We start from the raw sequence: 18603 nt of genomic DNA on the forward strand, positions 1-18603 counted from the left end.
ATCATAATATAATTTATTATTATTTATTCACAAAATTATATACATTATTTATATATAAAACTTTACTCAAAGAGTAAGAAAACAATAAAAATAAGAAAAAAATATAAGATACCGTTTTATTTCTATATTCAAATCTGTTCTGACATTCCACTATAAAAGTGAAATTTATGGATTTGACATAGTTCAAATAGAGAATAGTCAGTATTTTTCCTTCGTACTAGATGTTCATGCATTGTAACACAAGCATATAACTCTTACGACAACAGTATTGTTTGGCTGGTTGGTCCATAAATATGTAAGTGAAGAGTTCAAGTACATCATAATTTGACACCAGCATACATACATAGTAATGGAATCAAAAGTCCCAGCTGCGATTAAGCTATAACATCACGTACGAAAAATCCGTCTAAGTTGCATAAACGTTAGCTGGATCTACACCTAGTTTAGCAAGGATATCCATCTCTTGCTTCCCTGCACTCTCCTTCTTCAGCTTTCATCAGGCTTTTCGGAGTTTAACTCATATTGATTCGTCATTTTACCATTGCCCACCTTCTGCCTATCAACGGATAACTTAGCTATTAAACCCTTCTTAGTCTCTATTGTTTTCATTACCTCTGCTTGTCGGGATTGAAGTTGGCCAATCTGATTATCAATTCCTTGGATGGCCGATAAGACGGTATTTATATCTGCCTGAAGCTGCTGGATAATTTTTTCCTTATCTTCATGGAGGAAAGTAGCATTGGCATCATTGTGGGGGACTGCAAAGAAATTGTCAGCATGCTTACATTCCCTTGTTATAAGAGTGTAAGATTTACCAAACATGAATTTAAGGAATAACAATTCATAAACAAAATAACTGAAAAATTCATATTCAACTGTCATGCACAAGGGCAGAGATGAGTTCTACTTGAAACCCAGGTTAAATATAATAGAAAGACTATAACAGAAATGGGATGGTAAGTTATATTATAATCCTGCATATCAGAAAACTTGAAACCTTGAAAGATTCCCAAATAACAAACCAAAATAAACTTAGGAGCTTATGTGAAACCATTCCTACATCAAAAACTCAATTGATAACAGATTCACAAACTATGCACTAAATGATTTCTAAAAAATACCTTAGAACTAAGTTTGGGGTAGCATCAACAATAAATGTAGTACACTTTGATGAAATGCAACCTAAATAATTGATGTAATTTGTTTAATTAATTATTATTAGGCTTTTTTCTTAGGTATGATTCCTCCAAAGTTTAATTAGTGTATTAAGGTTTTAGGTTTTAGAGAAAAACGATATAAGTAAAACTGATTTAAAAAAAAAAAAAAAAAAGATAAAGAAGCTTACTTTGATTTTGAGCCAACTCATTTTCTTGCGCAGGAGAATTACCGGTTGCAGGTTGGGCAAGATTTTCAATCAAAGAATCAAGATAGTTCTTGAAGTCCTCTTGGATTCGTGCAGATGGTGAATCGCTTCCAGCAGATAAACCATTGTCTGGTTGATTATCCTCAAAGTCAGCCGTACCCTTCTTATTTTTCCTTCGTGCATTTGATGTTACCCTTTTATTTCCATTTACTCTACTTGAACCTTTAGTAGCCTGTCGAACAGATCGTCGAGTTCGTCCATTGGCTAATGATTTAACTGCTGTATGTTTCCTTTTTCTATTTGTAGCAACAGGGTTTTCTTCTTTGCCTTCTTCAACCTTCTCTGCACTTGATGAAGCAGCATACACAGCACTCAGCGGGGTTGCATACACCGCACTCAGCGGGGTAGCTGCCACTACAACAATTATTTGGGATTAATACATTCCAGTCGAATTAGCAAGGCAGAGATGGATATCTAATAAACTCAATACCAAATACAAATGCTAGTGACTTGTTAAACCATATTAGATAATTCTCTTTTTGTCATTTTATGTAAATAGTTCAGAACTTTGAAAGCATATAAAACTAGAATAAGGGGACAAAAAGAGAAAAAATTCTTTACAATAAACTAATATTCTCTCTAAAATGCAGAAGAGATGTTGAAGTCAGCCCTTGTCCTAGCATATGAAAGTATGAATAAAATAGCAATGGAAATAAACAAAGTATAGCGATATATCTCATAAAATCATTTCAGTCATGAGATGTCAATTTTTTATAACAAATTATAGTTCTTTAGATGTCAAATTAACAATATATCTTTAAATAATCTGCACATGGCTTTATCGGCTCCATAGATGTGTCTTACTCTACTTTAGAACTTTGACAGCTTCCATCTTCCCTAATTTTTAAATTACCATTAAATTCACAGTAAAAGCTACAGACTATTGGCTACTTAAAAATTATTGTTAAAAGTTTGTAAAGAAAACTGGTTGGTTTGGAAGGGAGCTATTACAAACTCATTCATTAAACATGCCACAGAGAATTAGAAAATGATTTCTACCCTTGAATAGATACTGAGAGGGCAATGGCAAACTTTATTCAGCATCTCCCCATAAATTTAGGAAGGAATAGGATACAGGTTAAGCAAAGAAGCACATTGACAGAGACTTGATGGTTTTGCACCACTTTTGAACCTCTGATGACTTATTATCCAACCCAAAAAAGAGTTTAATACACTAAATCAAATAAATTAAGTAAAGCAACTGGGATCTTACAGTCATCATCACAATTTTGACATATTATTAAGTTAACAGAGACAGAATACATAAATGAAAGAACAGTGAACACCACAAATTGTCAGCTCTTGAAAAACTGATATAACATGCTAGAAACAGAATTCAAAATTATATTTGCAACCAAAACTGGAGTAAACAGACCAGTGGGATGATCAAACTGTAAACTGCAAGATGGAAAGTTCACCAAACTAAGGTCATATGAACAATGTTGATATAAACAACTTATGACATCTGAAGAAAGGTATTGACATCATTGTTTTCTTCCCGAGTTAAGTTGAGAAGGTACTAAGGTCATAGAATTTTACCATGCTTTAAATTTTATCGGTTCCAACATAATTACTACAGATCTAAATAAACACAAATATTGAAATCTGTAATGTGATTTTCAACTACAGAGATCTTAAAAGAGGGAAGCTGGAGTCAAGCAAGGTGGCTGCTTTCAAGAATTGCATTTCAAGCTATCAACAACAACAGTAGAGCTCCTTGGGAATTTCTCCACTAAGTATTACTTTTGGAGCAGGAACTGTCAAAATCACAGTTATTCCACTGAACACAAACTAATTTAACCCCTAAAGTAAAATTACTTTTTTGCCAAATAGTGTGAGTCCAAACGCTCATCAAATTTTGCAACATCTATAATAAAAACCCTAAATCATTAGCACACTAAACTACACATACACAAAACATACCAGAACACACATGTCACATAGAAAATCTTGCAAATTGAAAAATGAAAATCTGATTTTCTAATAAGATGACAGAGAAATATATAAATATAATGGGACAAGACCAAAACTTGAGCTGACCTCCAGCTGAATCCTTTAGTGCAGGGACCTTCCAACTGAAAGAGGCCCAAAATGCGTCAAGGTCTGCATCTGGGAATTCAGACTGAATATAACGTTCAACTGCTAACTTGCTTGCAAACTGTTTTGTAATGGTGGGCTTCTGAAGACTACTTGGAAGATACAAATATCTATCAATATAGTACCCTAAAGAGTTGAACCTCCTTCCGACCCTCCAACCCCAAGTATCACCGGGATTTGGCCAATCTATAGGTGCATAAGGCAAACCTTCGCCACTTTGCAATGCTGGAACCGGGTCATTCTCCTCTACCCTGCAAACATTATTTCCATCAGAAATACTGTTGTCCAAAAATATAGCTTCCTTCCTACAAGTAACTGGCGCTACTACATAATGGCAAGTGACATAGAAATAAGACTGGCAACAAAAGAAACTAAAAACCGATTTAAAAAATTAAAAAAAGAAAAAAATAGCACATTGGCAGATTCCATATGGTGATCAAGTTAATATACGGTGATAGAAAGAGTAGAAATCCCCTCTCTCCTCACATAGTAGAGTCAAAGCAAACTTTATTGGAATAAATAGAAAAAATTCATAATATTGGAATCAACTTGTTCATTCTGGACTGCATTTTCCTACATTGTCCAGCTGATAAACTCATCTTCGACCATAAATTGAATCTTCCCCCAGCTGATTTCCAATTTTGTTCTTTTTGTGCATGCTTCCACAAGAATCGAATGACCACTTTCTTAAAACCTATTTCCCTTGGATTTAATAAAGTTCTGGGTTTAAAATTTAGGGTTTTACCCAGGTAAGAAAACATAGATCTTCATCGTCAGATAAAAACACGATAGTTTTTTAAAAGAAAATTTCCCTTCATAACATCATGCTTGTTTCTGTCACACACATTTGCTTGATCCATTTAATGTTCCAATTCCCAAAATGATATAATAAAGAAATAGATATAAAATTATTGAAACAATAGGAAAATAGAGAACAAATAAAGCTTACCCACTACTGAACTCTTCGGGTTTATCAGTGTTAGGGGTAAAGTCAGAAGGTTCTGCCATTGATAGAGGAAATTAAACCTCAAATCCTGCAAAACAAAAAAGTAAGAGTTAGAAAAATCAATACCAAGTTGAGGGAAAGAAGCAAGATCCAAAGAAGGTAAAATAATAACTCCAATTGTGTGATCGCAAGCTTGTGTCAACCGATTGAAATGCCCTGTTCTTTCCAGAGATCAAAACGAAGAACTGCCAAGCTAAGTCCCCGAGTAATTGTCGAATGACAAGGCTGAGTAACTTTACCACTCGGAACTTTCATGACATTAATTTCAATCTTTTTAAGGTAAAAATGTCCATTCCCTTACCCAACTGTTAATAAAATATATTAAATTTTTTATAAAGCTGTTGAAAAGACAACAATACCCTCTATTTTAGTCGAATCTATATTGCTGTTTGCCCTCTAGAAGTTCATAAATTGTTATCCCCTCAGATGCGATTGTCTCTCTCGTGTGTTACCACCCTTATTGTTGTCTACAAACCATTCAACTTTTCAGAATTTCAAAATTGGACCCTCTTATTGTTATTACGTTTTTAACCTTATACACAACTTTTCTAACGTTGTCTCATTACTCACTACCAACTTGATATTGATCTATCGTTTCTTGCCTAAATCTATAGATTTTGCCTTGTTGCTTGCATGAGCCCCAAGCAGACACATTGATGATTGCTCCATCTCTTATCGTCATCATCTCATTGCCTTCTCCTCTTTTGTTGATTTCTTCACCAACTCTAACAACTTCTCCCCCTTTAATTTCATCGTCACCCTATCTCTCTTTCAACTTATAGCTCACAGATTAGATTTGGAATTTGTTACTTTTAGATTTGTCAACTCTCCCATGAGTGTTTTTTGACTGTAAAAAAAAAAAAAAAGAAAGAAAAAATAGAGAAAAATTGAAGGAAAATGAAAATTATAAAATAATTAAGATTAAAATGTAATTTATTAATATTATTAGTAATATAAATGATATTAATTATATATTATGTAAATTAATAAAAAATTGTCCTGTAACTATTGATAAATACAAAAAATTAACTTTTCAAATTTTACATATCATTATCTTCATAAAGTTTGCTGGGGATTACATTCAGCCAAATGACAATAGGGAAATACAAAAGGATGGTTTTAACAATAGGGATTAATAAAACTGATGGAATATTAGATTATTTGTAAAATTTTATATTGATATACATATATAAAGGAAATTAAAAATTTTGTTACCGTGAAAGCCAAATAAGAAAATCATGATTAACTTGAGATGAAAGGCATGGATTCTTGAAGATCTATTTTTTTAGTACTTAATTAAATATTCAGATGATATATTATAATATAATAATTTAATTACGTGATGATACATTATAACACATTATGTGGTATTCAGTTGGGACTCAAAACTGGATATATATAATATTCAATTATTACTATGAACCGGGAACAAATAAGAAACCAAATGCAAATCTGCATTTCCCTTCCTGATCAGCACTTATTTTGGCTTTCAAGTTTTCTGTAATTATCTGAGTTTCATTGGTTTTTTGCTTGTCTTTAGCACAGTCAGGGTCCTGGAAAAGCTAGGCACCCTGATGATCAAACTCCTAGATATTCAAAATGTTGAAATTGCTGGCTTCTAGGCTAATAAAGATGATCAATTAAATGATAATTTGTTTTGTTTATTTATGTTATACTGTCAAAGTTCCTGGAGTTAACTCACACATATAACTTCTAACAGTGATTAACGATCAGCAAACAAACATCAATTCAGCCTGTAACCTCTAAGGTAAGGTAAACTTTGAGTAGAATATCTTTTCTTTTAGAAGTCAACATGCAAAAAACAGAAACCATTAGGATTGCATTATCCGAGTGTTTCCTATTGTCAAGGAAATCATCCTTGAAATGATAATTTATTTGTTTATTTCTGTTATGTCATCAAAGTTTGTCCCCTTAACTCATGAATATAACTTCCAATGGTGATTAACAATTAGCGAACAAGCATCAATCCTACCTGCAACTTGTAGGATAAGTTTTAAGCAGAATGTCTTTTCTTTTAGAAGCCACAAATTAGGGAAAAAGAGACCAAATCCGCCAAAAAAAAATCAATCATTTGACATTAAATAAGTATTTCTTATTGATAGAGAATCATCATTATTAATTTTATCAATCACAATTGAAATTCAACTACTTTCCTACCATATCAAAACCATGACGACATCTATCAAGTCATTAACAAACACACTATCTTAAACTTATGTAACTCTGACTCTCACTATAAATGCATAACAATGGAAAAGGAAGAGGGGCATGGACACAAGCTTAAAGACACTGAGAAGCGCACAATATTTGTATTATTTTCCACTCACTCAGTAGTTCCATAATATTGAGATAATAACAACTTCATGGATGTAAGCTATTGATATTTCCAACTAAACCATGTTAAAAACTGTCTATCCCCAAGTCTGCTGGACTCGGTGTAATTCCTGTTGGTGCACACTTCCACACTAATAGTTTACAAGTTCATTCCCATTATAATATTTTAAAACATACATAAAAGTTTAAATAACCCATGGGCATAGCTTTCTAAAAAATTCTGAATGAGTCTTCTATTCTCCTATCAATGCATTCTTTTGCTCTCTTACATTATTAACTAATATTTATGTTCTTAGTAGAATCACATAATATTTCAATGAAAAATATATATCACATTTTATATAACTAAAGAATGTTAGAATACAAGGTGAAATACAGTCAAATACCTATATACCATGACATAAAACAGTCATTGGCTATTGAAATTAACCGGATTCCTTACAACATTCCATTTGTTCTCTCAATCTCTGATAATAAATGTTTCCAAACACCTGACATGTGAAGAAAGATATATGGATAAACTTTATACCAAGTCCTTTCCTTATAAGAAGATCTTGAATATTAATGTTATGTATATTCAGTTTTAAAAACCAAATTAGATACCCAGATGATGCGTCATCATGTGATTAAGTATTACTTACTCATTTTTTAGTAGCCAATTAGATACTCAGATGATGTATTATCATGTAATTGTGTTTATCATTAATTCAAAATCACTCAATTAAATAATGACACATCATCTGGACACTTGATTGGATAATCAAAATTGAGCCTCCAATCATCTGATTAGGTGTTACTTATCCAGTTTTAAGTACCTATATGATTTGTCATTATGTGACTGATTGTACCCAATCACATAATAACATATAATTTAGGTATTTGATTGAATACTCAAAAACAGGTGCACATAGTTTGCTTAAACCCTTAAAATTAATGAGACACTAGTATGCTGTAGTTACCTGTGGATTTAATTAATGGTGCTCTTCTCTACCTCCGTCTATTATCCCATTATATCTCTGCAAGTATTCTTCATACATAATCATCAATTTCTCTGCAACCTGCTTGGAGCCACAATACATGATTGATAAGCTTAAATGCACAAGAAGTAGTTTAAGTAGCAAAAATTAAAAATGATTCTGTGCAGAGTTTACCGAATAACAGCTACTAATAAGTTTTATTTGCATTCAAGACAGGCCAGACAGAAATTTCATTTCATTTTGCCCACGTTAAAGAAGCTTGATGAGGCTAAAGTTTTCCACAGAACCAAGAAATGACACACAGATTGATATTATGAATGTAAATATTGTTGTACGTTATCTGAGGGGAGCCAAACATGGGATTGGTTCGAGCTTAGATCAAATGTATAATGTCCAACTTGAGTTCATTCGACCTGGTGCACAGAGTTCCTAGTGTGTTTCCAAAAGAATGTTGTTAGGCTGCCCTGAAGAGTATTCTAATCCTTTGAATCCAGTATCAACAAGGACCATACAACCATAAAGACATTCTCTTTCAGGCCTTTCAACCAATCAATATGACCCCGAAGAGCTACTTTTGCCAAAACTCGAGTGGTTTCTTGAAAACTAGCTTTAAATATAAAACTAAGTATTCAAAGATGCTCTTGTTTTTCCTAATAAGATAGCTTGATAATAGATCACTTCTTCCAAAGCGTACACCGTTTGTTCTGCTTGTAACAATCCAATCAGATTGTTGGGTTAAAAAAATTAGACATTTCATCTTTTGAAACCAACACTTTTGATGTTATTTGATGTACAATAACTTTTATATGCCTATTAAGATCTACACCCACTGAGATCGATAAACTTTTTTGGGATCTCATTAACCAAAGAGATATGAATTTACACACTCAACACCAATCAACTCTCTTTCCTAGGTTCATCGATATTGAATCAATCGAACACACTTCTAACATTTATTCTACTAACTAAAGGATTGAAAACCAAATGAATAGTATCATCAGAGGGTTGGATGGTAACCACGTTAGAATGAACAAACCTATTTAAGACACTATTGCAAGAAAAGTGTGAGTCGGAGATACATGAATAAATCCAAATCCTATAATAAACCCACCAAGCTTTTGCCAAAGCATAACAAAAATGCAGAGAAATTCCATTGTCATCAAACCTAATAAAGCAGAACTAGTATTGAATTAAACAATAACTGTCAGAAAACAAGTGTATGTCCTAATACAAAATCATATAGCACCAACTGGGAAAATTTTCGGTTCAATCCTTGAAAGGTTAAGTATCTTGTTGATAAATTATTGATCCAATCCATTATTGATCATCATCAAGGCCTTAAAAGACATTCACCCTGGCTAATATCTTAAAATTCTTCTTTTATAAACCAAATTCTTCGCCCTGAGTAATCTGTCATTGAGGACAATTTCTTTCTTCGTACTTTGGTAATGCTTTTTGCGCGAAAAGTTTCATCACTTTTTTGTGAAATTTGTTGTAGTAACATCAAATAAATTAGCATAAATCCAAAAAATATATATATATATACCTCCTCTATGCTGCCATCCTCAATTTCTGTATTCAAAGAGAGCAGCAAACTTTCATGTAACAGAGTTTCTAAGTCATCTACATAAAGCAGCGCTGCAAAAACAACAAGAAACATAACTGTAATCTACATTACAAAGATTAAAACAAGGAGGGAAAGAAAAAAAGAACTGACCTTTTGATTGAGAAAACCAAGAGAGAACATCAACAGCAAGCTGGTGGGCTTTCTGGACAGAGTCACGGCCTCCCCATTGATTTTCGACAGCCATTTGAAGGCCATTCCATTGAGAAAGAAGCACTGTGATTTCCTCCAGAAGATGGGAGATTGCCTCAACCTCTTGCTCTTCCTTCTGAGTATAATTTCTCCCATTGTTGATGATTGTACGGTCCATTGCAGAGATGGCTTCTAGCCTCTGCTCTCCTCTCCTCATCGTCATTATGAAGCTTCAGAAGAAGAAGAGAGAGAGGCAGCCAGAGGAAGAGAAATGATTTGTTCTGTTTACGGAGGATGTATATACGGGAGAGACAACGAAAAGTTGGGATCGAAAGAGAGAGACCAGGAATAGGAGGAGGTTTCCCTTTTAGTGAGAGAATTTAAATGTTACGCGCCAATTGCCGCGACTGGATTCGGTTTAAAACACCAGAATCTAGAAGAAAATAAAACGCCTTTATATTTAGTAAATACGGCACAAAATTTTTCAAAATATATAAAAATATTCTTATAATTTATGACCGAAGGAATGTGTTCCCTGTTTGGAGGGAAAGCAAAATACCCAAACTGAACAAAATTAATTTGAGTGATAAAAAAAATTTATATTAAAAAATAATATATTAAAGTCAAAATTTTAATTTATTTAATTTAATAATTATAAAATTAATCATTAAATCAAAATTTTTTTATTTAATATAATTAATTTAATATCAAAAAGATAATTTAATTTAGATAAAATTTTTCGTCATAAAAAAATGGCCAAACGACTATTTCCCACCCAAGGTATGCTGTAATGACAAGTTTCCCCCCTTTAACTATGAAAATACCAAACACCCACCCATGGCCAGTTAAAAGTAACGGGGTTAAGGGTAAAATTGTCATTTTCTCTATAATATTAAAAAATAAACTAAAATATAATTTCCTTTTGCCCCCCTAAAGTTTGAAAACAAAAATTTCCCCCCAGCCTAAGTTTAAGAAAATGGCAGTTTCACCCTAGGGTTTGGTTTTGAAATCTCCGGCGACCTCTCCGGCTCCGTTGCCGACGGCTTCTCCCTCCCGAAGAATCCTCTCCTTCCGGTGATCGGTTTCCTCCCATTTGGAGGCCCGATCGTCGCCGGAAAAGCGGTGGGAGACGAAGAACTTCGTCGGGGAAGACGAAGTTCTTCGTCTTCCCAGACGAAGACGAAGCCGTCGTCTTCGTCTGGGAAGACGATCGGGCCTCCAAATGGGAGGAAACCGATCACCGGAAGGAGAGGATTCTTCGGGAGGGAGAAGCCGTCGGCAACGGAGCCGGAGAGGTCGCCGGAGATTTCAAAACCAAACCCTAGGGTGAAACTGCCATTTTCTTAAACTTAGGCTGGGGGGAAATTTTTGTTTTCAAACTTTAGGGGGGCAAAAGGAGATAAAATTTTCAGGCGTTAGGGTTCTGTTAAATTTAACTGGCCATGGGTGGGTGTTTGGTATTTCCATAGTTAAAGGGGGGAAACTTGTCATTACAGCATACCTTGGGTGGGAAATAGTCGTTTGGCCTAAAAAAATACCCACATCTTGAATCTTGTGCTCATGTAACTCGTTGAAGTACAAGAGAACTCCCTTGCTCGTCTCTGGAAACCCAAAAAATAAAAAAAAAATAAGAATCTGGTAAGGACTAAAAGAAGCAGCCATGCCAAGATTTTATGTTGTTGGGAGAAGAATAGCATTAAATGACTTTTTGCTCTGCATTAAAAGCCAATAACTCAAATTCGTTTATTTTTGACAAATTGAAAAGCTGCTTCTTCTGCTTTCTATCACAGAGATAATGTGCCCTTCGCATCTTCTTTTAATTCGTTTATTTTTCAGTGGGCAAATCCATCTCTTGCTGAGTGGGGGGTTAGTTTGAGATAATAGAAAAGACTCTAGATTAAAAAATATATGAGTTTAAGTATTTTTTTATATATCAAGATTAAAATATTAAATTATTTGATTCAATGATCATGAGATTGATGACTGAATCTAAGATTTGATTTATTCAGTGTGATGAGTTTTATCTCGAAAAAATTATCTAATTTGGATAAAAAATTTTATTACAAAAAAAAAATCATCTCTTGCTACTTAAGGGTGATTTAAATTTTAAAATTTTAATATCACCTAGATTTAAACCAAATTATAAATCTTCAGAAAGTGAAAAACAAAATTTGTCTCTTAAGAAATTTAAAATTGTTAGTTTTATGACCGGACTCTATTCAGAAATGATCGTCTTGATTTCTAGTAAGAACCTATTATAAGAGGGGTTAGGTTCTCTTTCTTATTTTCAAGAACCGATCAGTTTATATTCCTTATTTTTTAACAAATTACGCAGAGCCACTCATACTCAATTTTAAATATTTAATTGAGTTTTTAAATAATATATCATTATATAAATGATTGTTATTTTATTTTTAATTCAAAAAAATCACATAATCTCATCATGATATATAATTTGAATATCTAAACGGTAGTTAAAACTAAATCAACATAATTTTTTATCTCGTTGATATAAACAAATAAAAATGCATTTATTTTAGAGTTCTTATGTGGTATATGATGAAACTACTTCTGACTAACTAGCGATAAACTATTGATTGAGTAACCAAGTATACCACTTATTCGCAAATCAATTTAGGGTGTGGGTAGAAAAGATTGATATTATTTCTAGCCACTTTGAGCGTGTAAATAAATACATATTTATGTTTATTATTATATGATCAAATATTATTTTATCTTTGATTTAAAATCATTAAATCATACGATGACACATCTCATATATATATTTATTTGTATACTTAAAATAAATATATATAATTTTATTATGATAAAAATCTCATCACTCAGATATGGTGAGAAGACATCCATTTGACAGTTTGACTCCTCAAAATTTATAAAATTATTTTATTATTTAATCTCATGTTTACCAAGAAAAATTCTTGTACCTACCAAATTAGAATAATATAATTGATGTAATTACCTTATTTCCCTATAATTGGTATAAAAATAAATTTTTATATTCATACATGTATTAGAGATGTGTCAATATTATAATTATATGTGACCCTACCTCTTTATACTATAAATATAATAACAAAATTATATATATTTATTTTAAATACATAAATAGATATATATTTTATATGGATATATTTAGTATTATTCTAAATATAAAGTACTATACAAAGGTAGAGGAGACCAAATCCGATTAAGGAAGATCAAATTAAAGGGAACTCTCTCAATTTTCTTGTGTCTGGTCGATATTGTGTCGGACAATGTCATTGTTCATTTGCTGTAGACTTGAGAGACCACTTTCCGACAACTCAAAACATCACCTAGCCAAAGCCCATCAACAGATGAAACTGATGTGGCTGTTTCAACCATAAGTATCAATATTATAAAATATGATATAAATAAAAAATAATATAAACTTTAAAATATATTAAAAATTAATATGATATTCTATATATATATTATATGATATGATGTGTATTAATTTATATTAATAAAATTAATAATATAAATTGATACACCTTTATGAACTAAATTGGACATAAAATTAAGGATGAATATAAATCGAGAGTTTAATTCAAATATAACATGATTCAATTCGGTTTGACTGTAATCAATTGTTTGAATTTGTAGTTTATTTTGGTTTAGATTTATGGTTCGAATTTTTAATTCGGATTCATGGTTTAAATTTATGAGTAATTAACAAAACGATGTTGTTTTACTAAATAATAGTCGAAACTATTAATTCAAACTGAATTTGTGCCAAACTGAACCAAACGCCTCCTAGCTCGAATTCAACGTGGTTCAAACAATAAACATAATCTTTTTATTTAAATTAAATAAATTCAAATCAAACTAAATCAAATCAAATTAACTTTCGAGATTGAGCTACCATGATTCAGATGTAATTTAAAATCAGAGTATCACATATAACTTATTTTCCTTTGTAAAATAAGAATGATTTTTTTATTGCAATGGAGGATATAATATATAACTATATATTTTTATTTATTTATCCTTTACCATATGATGAAATTTAATTTTAATTTTAATTTATATTTTTTTTATTAAATTAGTAACACTTTGATATAAGTATTTTACTCGTTTATTTTTATTTTAAAAACATTAATAACGTTAAATTGAAGTGAAAAATAAAATATAAAATATAAAAAAATTAATTTAAAATTAATTTTTTTATTAATTTATTTAAAAAAGGTATCATACAATATAATACAATATATGATATATAATATAAAAAAAATTAAATTTTTAATACGCAAATTAACTATCCTAAGTTTAGCTTAGGATATTCCTCAATCCACAACATGTAATAGCATTCAGCTTTAACTTGCATGAGAAAGCATCTATCATATACTATCTAACTGTAATTCTATTTGGTTAAATATTACAATAAGATTATATATACAAATAATATATATAATTTTATATTTAAATAATAATATATTATCGCATAATTAAATATTATTTTATCTTTAATTTAAAATTAGTTAACCACATAATAATATATAATTATTAGTATATATAACACTATTTTTAATATTTATCTCTCATAACTTTTGGATTTATCAAGATAGACAAACTTTTGTTATTATTAAATGAGTAATACCATATGTATTATACATAATTTAAATATATAGATAATAATATTATTATATAATAAGATATTATTTTAATTTTTTTTAAAATCATCCAATTATAAGGTGGGTATTATTTACGTACTCGGAATATATATAGATATATTTTTTATGCAAAAGCGACGTCGTATAATTTGAAACAAGCCACTATAAAAGGCGAACAACTCGACATAACTGGTCAGGATGGGCAGAAAATGATTGGCCTAAAAATTGAAAATAGAGCCACAAAAATACCGGTAGCCGAAGGGGCAACACTGAACCAAATAACTAGCGAAACGTTGGACGCAAGGCGTCTCGCCAACTTTTACAAGGAGGTATAATTTTCCACTGAAACTGATAATTTTTGTCAAAATTTACGTAGGCCAAATGACTATTTCCCACCTAAGGTTTGATGTTTTCTCAAATTTCCACCATTTAACTATGAAAACATCAAACACTCACCCATAACCGGTTAGATTTAACGGTGATAAGGGTAAAATCGTTATTTTTGCTATAATATTAAAAATAAACTAAAATAAAATCTAATTTTACCCCCCTAAACTTTAAAAACTAAAATTTTCCCCTAGCCTAAGTTTTAAAAAATGACAGTTTCACCCTAGGGTTTGGTTTTGAAATCTCCGGTGACCGTTCCGGCTCCATTGTCAACGGTCTCTCCCTCCCGTAGCAGCCTCTCCTTTCGACGAATGTTTTTCTCCCATTTGGAGGCTCGATCGGCTTCGGAGACATCTTAGGAGACGAAAACGACGACTTCGTCTTCGTCTGGGGAGACGAAGAACTTCGTCTTCTCCGACGAAGTTCTTCGTCTCCTAAGACGTCTCCTACGCCGATCAAACCTCCAAATGGGAGGAAAGCATTCGTCGGAAGGAGAGGCTGCTACGGGAGGGAGAGGTCATCGACAACGACGCCGGAGAGGTCGTCGAAGATTTCAAAACCAAATCCTAGGGTGAAATTGCGATTTTTTAAAAGTTATACTGGGGGGAAATTTTAGGTTTTAAAGTTTAGGGGGGCAAAAAGAGATAAAATTTTCAGACGTTAGAGTTTTGTTAAATCTAACCGGCCATAGGTGGGTATTTGATGTTTTCATAGTTAAAGGGGGGGGACATTTGAGAAAATATCAAACCTTGGGTGGGAAATAGTCGTTTGGCCATTTACATATTTAGGGTGAAAATGAACTTTTTTTTTTTTCGGTTGTGTTTTGTAGATCTTTGGGTTTGAGGAAATTGAAGCCCCAAATTTCGCCGTCGAGGTGATATGGCTGAATTTGCGTGGAGCTTTTGCTCTTCATCTTATTGAGAAAAGCTCCGTCACCAAGCTTCCAGAAGGTCCCTACAGCGCCACGTCACCCGTCCTTGACGCTAGCCATCTCCCCAGAAGTTTTCATATTTGCTTCACTCGCGACAAATATGAGTCATTTGTGCAAACTCTTCAGGTATTCCTTTGCTTTTTCTTGTAATTTTCGATTACCTTTTGGGGGCGTTTGATTTGGGTAATATTTGATTACTAAAATAGAAAGATTACTTTGAAGATAGATTACTTAGAAGATTACTGGGTATAAATGATTACTATGTTTGATAAAATTGATAGGTATAAATAATTATTGTGTTTGGTTAAAGGTAATAAAAGATTACTAGTAAATTATTTTATTTAAATGCCCTTGAATATAATTATTTTTAAATATTTTTATATTATTTGTCATATTAATTAAAAATAAATTTATTTTTATCTCAAAAAATTAATAAATAATAATTTTTTTATAATAAACTCAAGATTACCCCAGTAATCTTTAAATACCTAAGGTGAAGATGGTAATCAGATTACCACCTATATTACCTGCCACGTCAGTATTGGTAATAGAAGATTACTGTAATCTTTTATTACTGACAAACCAAACAAGAGAATAAAAGATAGATTACCAAGGTAATCTATCTTTCCGCCAAACAAACGCACCCTTTGTGTTTTTTAATCATTTTTTGCGAGGCTGCTGTTTCTGTCCACAACGAGATAATGAAGTGGGAAACAAATGAAATTTTAAGCCCGTTGGGCTCTAAACCATGTCCAACCTATGAATCGTGTCTTCATGATTACAGTCGGTTTAATTGAAAAAAAGGAATTTGAAGTCCTAGTTGATATGGTATAACCAACGAGAAATGTACACACACTCTTATGTGTATACATAGCTTTATTGATTATTTTAACCTTAAGTTGTGTATGTAGTTTTATTGAATTCAAAATTGTCTAATCACATAATGACATATATTAAATATGTACCATAATTTTATTGGTAACGAAAAATCAAGGTGGCTCATATGGAGAGAATATTCCTTCTGGTTCAGTGCCCTGGTAGATACCCAACCAATATTCATCTAAAACAACAAAAGAACACAATCAAATGAAGAGAGCAGAAGTTATTTTAATTGATTTTGGGTATTTACAGTAGATAATCAGGTAATTTGAGGAGTTGTAGTCTCCTACTTCCGGCCATTGGAAGTGTTGAAAGCCTCCATTTTAGAAGCTGTCCTCAGTCAAATCCGACTACAAACCTGAATTTCTTCTCCCTGGTACCCATTTATATATACTTACCCTCCTCTCTAGATTAAGACATCTGTCCCAACCCAAACAATCCCTAGGTTCTAACATACCCATACTTTACATTTTTTATTACCGCTTTATTGGAATATTGTTTGGACAGGGAAATTAGCATCCAATATCGACAATGGAACTGCCAAATTAAGAAATATAAACTATCGTAATGTGCTTCATTGGGCTGAAGTTTCCAATCCATGAGCTACTATGCTGAAAGATTTTACTAAAATGAGAGGAGGATAGTCCATAATGAGCAGTTAAGGCTAGAACCGTATTGGGGCTAGAACTTCAAAATCCTTAAATTTGATAAAATCTACTGTAAACAAGAACTGGAATATCTGTTGCTTTAATAATGATAATAATAGCAGGTGAAGATGAAAGGAATTTTGTTGTGCAGGATAAGGGAATACAGACTTTCCAAAGGTCCATACTTAATGGGAAGGTCAAACAAATCTTCTTCTTTGATCCAGATGGTAAGTTCCTGTTTTCTTACAATTACAATATTTTGTTAACCTTTATTGAAAATATTTATAATATGTAAAGATTATTATTGAATGATGCTGTTTCTCTTCTTTGTCCTTAATTTATTTCCATAACATCTTTTCTTTCTGAGTCTATCTGCATTTAAAATGCTTGATTATGTACCCTTAAGATAGCCTCAGGTGTTTGATTATTTCCATAACATCAAATTTCACTTTTATATTTTCCTGTCCTGTGCAGGTAATGGATTGGAAGTCGCCAGTAAGAGCAATGAATAGGCCGATTCCATCTGTGGTTGTCATGTAAAATATTTAGTCAAAGTAGACTGAAGGAAAATGTCTGAACATGTGCTGTATTTCGAGACTCTAATAATCATGCACGTGAGGAGTGATCGGGAAGTATGTATGTGTGTTATTGTTTCTTAATCTTCTCTACTCTACCTTGTTAAAAGCGCTGCCTCTCTCTCTCTCCAGAATTATCTTCTCCCCACAAGAATTGCACTGCCTCTCCTTTTCACAAGAATCCAGATTCTTCCTTGCAACTTGCTGCAGCTTCCAAGGAGAACGAAGATCCAGCTCATGCAACCGCCCTTCAAGAACTTTGAATAAATTTAAGTTGGTTTTGTTAACCGACAACAACAAGTATAAATAGGCCTGAAGTTTAGCCATTTGGGTGTGAAAAATAGAAGCAGCCAGTCTTAGTAAGTGTAGAATAAAGAAGTGTGTGCTGCTAGTGAGTATAAGCAAAATTAAAATCTGTGTGAGTCTAAGTGTGTCAAAAATAGTGTGGGTTGTGTGTGAGTGTAGTAAGTGTCTTGTGAGTGAGTTTTGTGAGTTCTTTCTAAGTAAGTGGTGTAAGTTTTTGTGCAAGTGTGGGTTTGTATCAGCTGAAGTTTTTACTGCAGGTGACGAGTGGCCTCCCTCTTGTACCATTTGTTAGCTGAGTAAATTTGATGTGCATTGAAACCGGAAGCTCAATTGACTTTTTTTCGGATTGATTTAGTTCGGTAGTAAAATATTCAACATTATAGATTTTTTAATTCAAGTATCTTGTAAGCTTATGTAGCCCAGGTTCAATCCTGAAAATACCGTTATGGCCGTTTTGTAATCAGGCCCATTCGTGTCTTAAGCTTTAATAGTGTCAGCCCAGCACAGCCCAACTAAAGTTGTAGCTTTATCTCCTTTCCTGTTCCCGATAATATCCCAACCCGCATTCACAAGCCCAGAAGGACAGAGAGTGGTAGTTTCCCTGCAATTTCT

At 32.5% G+C, this 18603-nt stretch overlaps 3 protein-coding genes across 4 annotated transcripts; 1 reads left to right on the forward strand and 2 right to left on the reverse strand.

The window, feature by feature from the left end:
- Nucleotides 1-254: 254 nt before the first annotated feature.
- On the reverse strand, nt 255-4799 carry LOC123211290. Of its 2 annotated transcripts, none has more exons than XM_044629914.1 (5): nt 4639-4799; nt 4470-4554; nt 3464-3771; nt 1346-1771; nt 255-758 (listed from the first exon to the last, which is right to left on the reverse strand). In XM_044629914.1, exons 2-5 carry the CDS (start codon nt 4526-4528, stop codon nt 487-489), a joined length of 1065 nt encoding a protein of 354 aa, XP_044485849.1. In that variant the 5' UTR covers nt 4529-4554; nt 4639-4799; the 3' UTR covers nt 255-486. The 2 variants fall into 2 exon arrangements, with proteins under 2 accessions (XP_044485849.1, XP_044485848.1); XM_044629913.1 differs by having other exon boundaries at nt 1346-1777.
- Nucleotides 4800-7192: 2393 nt separating this feature from the next.
- LOC123210980 lies at nt 7193-9965 on the reverse strand. The gene is made up of 4 exons (XM_044629479.1): nt 9576-9965; nt 9405-9496; nt 7841-7939; nt 7193-7372 (listed from the first exon to the last, which is right to left on the reverse strand). The coding sequence occupies exons 1-3, from the start codon at nt 9835-9837 to the stop codon at nt 7853-7855; spliced, it is 441 nt and encodes a 146-aa protein (XP_044485414.1). The 5' UTR covers nt 9838-9965; the 3' UTR covers nt 7193-7372; nt 7841-7852.
- Nucleotides 9966-14475: 4510 nt separating this feature from the next.
- On the forward strand, nt 14476-18345 carry LOC123211634. The gene is made up of 4 exons (XM_044630425.1): nt 14476-14595; nt 15483-15710; nt 17262-17337; nt 17585-18345. The coding sequence occupies exons 1-4, from the start codon at nt 14476-14478 to the stop codon at nt 17620-17622; spliced, it is 462 nt and encodes a 153-aa protein (XP_044486360.1). The 3' UTR covers nt 17623-18345.
- The last annotated feature ends 258 nt before the right edge of the window (nt 18346-18603 follow it).

Source organism: Mangifera indica, chromosome 3 (genome assembly GCF_011075055.1).
Source record: "Mangifera indica cultivar Alphonso chromosome 3, CATAS_Mindica_2.1, whole genome shotgun sequence".
Lineage (NCBI taxonomy): Eukaryota > Viridiplantae > Streptophyta > Magnoliopsida > Sapindales > Anacardiaceae > Mangifera > Mangifera indica.

Bases quoted from the DNA above. Each gene is read 5' to 3' on its own strand.
- LOC123210980 (XM_044629479.1), bottom strand. From the start codon at position 9,837: ATGACGATGAGGAGAGGAGAGCAGAGGCTAGAAGCCATCTCTGCAATG. The intron at 9,497-9,575 runs GTCAGTTCTTTT...TTGTTTTTGCAG, and splicing joins TTGGTTTTCTCAATCAAAAG to CGCTGCTTTATGTAGATGAC. The intron at 7,940-9,404 runs GTATATATATAT...GGCTCCAAGCAG, and splicing joins AGGATGGCAGCATAGAGGAG to GTTGCAGAGAAATTGATGAT.
- LOC123211634 (XM_044630425.1), top strand. From the start codon at position 14,476: ATGATTGGCCTAAAAATTGAAAATAGAGCCACAAAAATACCGGTAGCC. The intron at 14,596-15,482 runs GTATAATTTTCC...TGTGTTTTGTAG, and splicing joins TCGCCAACTTTTACAAGGAG to ATCTTTGGGTTTGAGGAAAT. The intron at 17,338-17,584 runs GTAAGTTCCTGT...TGTCCTGTGCAG, and splicing joins CTTCTTCTTTGATCCAGATG to GTAATGGATTGGAAGTCGCC.
- LOC123211290 (XM_044629913.1), bottom strand. From the start codon at position 4,528: ATGGCAGAACCTTCTGACTTTACCCCTAACACTGATAAACCCGAAGAG. The intron at 3,772-4,469 runs GTAAGCTTTATT...TAATGTTTGCAG, and splicing joins CCCGAAGAGTTCAGTAGTGG to GGTAGAGGAGAATGACCCGG. The intron at 759-1,345 runs GTAAGCTTCTTT...ATTTCTTTGCAG, and splicing joins TGAGTTGGCTCAAAATCAAA to TCCCCCACAATGATGCCAAT.